Genomic DNA, 2830 nt, shown 5'->3' on the forward strand with positions numbered 1-2830 from the left:
TTAAAGAAAAAAGGTACAGCAGGCTGTACACATTCTCTCACTCTTGCTCTCACGACACATTTACAGCTGTACACCCCGACCAACTGTACAGGCATCTGTAGAATAGGTACAGAAAGAACTTTGTAAAAATCTGCACACACATACTCTTTCAACATCTCTGTTTGTAGGAGACGTTTACGAATGAAGACACAACAGCAGGGTCATCTGTATTCCATCATCTCCTGCAAACTCAGTCAAGTGTGAACTGGGTCACTTCAGAGCTCTGTCCACCTCTTCAGCACTGCCCAGAACCGAGCAAAATAACAACAGTGAAACCACACCACAGTGAAACCTACCAAGCCAAAAGAAAACCACAAAACCCCCCAAAGCAACACCCCTCCCACCCCACCCCACCCAAACCCAACTCGTGGTTGTCCTTGTGTTTTCTGACAGTAACACTGTTCTCTCCTTTCCACCTGCCCAGCTGGGCTGAACTCTGGATTCAGAGGTCTGGTCACTGTCAACAGGTTCTAACACACTGTCAAGTCAGTAGGTGGTGGGCCAGGTGGAAGACCAAAGAATGTAGCTGTGAGATTTCTCAGTGTGCTTGTGAAACGAAAGACAGGCAGCACAAGGAAAGTATGGCACCAAACTTCCTACAGTCAAACATACACGTTCACACAAAACCAGAGTAGACAGCAAAAACGTTCAGTCTTATGTAAGTAAGTTCTTTGGTTATAAAGAACAGTATTCTGTAACCTTTTCGGCAAAGAGGGATTTGCAAGCTCATTCTTAGGCAATAAAATATTTTTCATCTGCTCATGTAGAAGAGATCGTCCAAGTTGCTTTGTAACGAAGTCCAGTACCTTTATGATTTTCTACAAATCACCATTATCTACATTTTAGTGTGCAGCCATGTCTGTCTCTGAACAGACATACTATACACATTTCATATACATAATATATATTATTTATAAAAAGACAAATTGGAGCATTGACTCCAGATTCTACAGTAAGAATTGATTAAAATTGTACAAGAATAAAGTCTGTCTGAATCTGTAGAGGTTTCTACACAGTGGAGGTGTGTAGTAATTAAGTGCAAATGAAAATACTGCCACTTAGTTAATCCAGGATTTACAGTTCTCTTGCTTTATGAAAAAAGCAAAGGTTGCTGATTCAGCCAAGTGACAAAGTGCCGCTTCTCCTGCTGGGGAAGGGAAAGGAGGTGGCCCAGGAAGTGCATGGCTTGGCTTCTCCAGCTTCTGGTCTGAGGTTCAGCTGGGCGGCAGCATGTTTTAAAGATGGGCTGGTGCTTTCACATGGTGGCCTGAGGAGGAAGTGCTTGCTGCCCTTCACCGTGGGGTCATGCCTCCCTGGAATGCAGAGGCTGGTGAGCTTAAGCTTCTCATCATGCCCACCTGCCCACTCCCCACCCAACAGTACCCACCCTTAGCCCAGAGCACACCCACCCCAAGAAGGACCTCTTCCTAAAGGGATCCACAGGATTGGGTTTATTATAGAATCCAGCACTGGATTTCATACTATACAAGCCCCAAGATGAACTTTCTAGGAAAATCGTGACAGCAACACCCAAAGTTAAAGTAAAAAAAAAACACAAAAAACCAGAAGGTTATTTCTGAACCCACATTCTGAGTTACTTTACAGTTAGAGTACAGCCAAACTTTAGTACTTAGAAAGGTCTCAATTAAAATTTAATACTGCAAAACAACATATTACTATTATTTTTTAAATTTTAGAGACCAAGTCTTGGTCTGACATCCAGACTGAAGTGTAGTGGTATGACCATGGTTCACTGCAGCCTAGAACTAGTAGGCTCAAGTAATCCTTCCACTGTGGCCTCCCAAAGTGCTGGGATGACAGGCATGTCAAAATAACTTATTAAAACCAACAAAACAGGGGGGCACCTGTGGCTCAAAGGAGTAGGGTGCCAGCCCCATATGCTGGAGGTGGAGGGTTCAAACCCAGCCCCAGCCAAAAAACTGCAAACAAACAAACCAAAAAACACCCCCCCCCCAAACCCCAACAAACCAAAAACACTAATGCAAAAAAAATTTTTTTTGAGACATAGCCTCAAGCTGTTGCCCTGGGTAGAGTGCTGTGGTATCACAGCTCCCAGAACCTCCAACTCCTGGGCTTAAGCGATTCTCTTGCCTGAGCCTCCCAAGTAGCTGGGATCACGGGCACCTGCCACAATGCCTGGCTATTTTTTCTTTTTTGGTTGCAGCCATCATTGTTGTTTGGCGGGCCCAGGCTGGATTTGAACCCACCACCTTAGGTGTATGTGGTTGGCACCTTAGCCGCTTGAGCCACAGGAGCCAAGCCCTGAAAACTTTTGAAACATAAACTTTTCCTATTTGTTGTTCTTCTTCCCTCTTCTCAGGCCTTCAGACACTCCCCACCTCTACAGGGTGGGGAGAAAGGGTTTGTGAAAACACTTCCCCTGCTCCACTGCCTATGAAGCAAAATCACAGGGTGGAAGGTGGTGATGCCTGAGAATTTTAGCTTTTAAGAGGCCCACCACCACACGTCTCCTAGTGAGTTTGCGAAACAAATCTAATTTTTAGGGTGAAGAATTAAAGAGGCCTTAACATGGCTTTCTTGAACAAGGCCTGAAAAGCTGATGTAGATGAGCTATATGGATTCTGCTTCAATCAGTATAAAGGACATTGCTTGTTTTGCTCGCAAGAACAGTGGTGAGTGATTATTATTGTTTCTATGTTGGGGAAAGGAATTTTTTTGTTCTTGTAGGAGATCACCATTTAGGTTTTAGCAGCTTATTAGTGTGTATGCCATACTAATGATCACACAAACTGACATTTTTTTTTTTTTT

At 43.9% G+C, this 2830-nt stretch overlaps 1 protein-coding gene across 1 annotated transcript in view; it reads right to left on the reverse strand.

Annotated features, from left to right (window-relative positions):
* Positions 1 to 853: 853 nt before the first annotated feature.
* KIF13A (kinesin family member 13A) overlaps positions 854 to 2830 on the reverse strand; it is a 218863-nt gene continuing 216886 nt past the window's right edge. Inside the window, exon 39 of the mRNA XM_012804208.2 lies at positions 854 to 1352. Coding sequence (XP_012659662.1) covers positions 1332 to 1352 — 21 coding nt within the window. The 3' untranslated portion in view covers positions 854 to 1331. The remainder of the gene's footprint in view (positions 1353 to 2830) is intronic.

The sequence above is a fragment of the Otolemur garnettii genome, unplaced genomic scaffold (assembly GCF_000181295.1).
Source record: "Otolemur garnettii isolate 467f Iridium unplaced genomic scaffold, OtoGar3 scaffold00026, whole genome shotgun sequence".
Classification (NCBI taxonomy): Eukaryota; Metazoa; Chordata; class Mammalia; order Primates; family Galagidae; genus Otolemur; species Otolemur garnettii.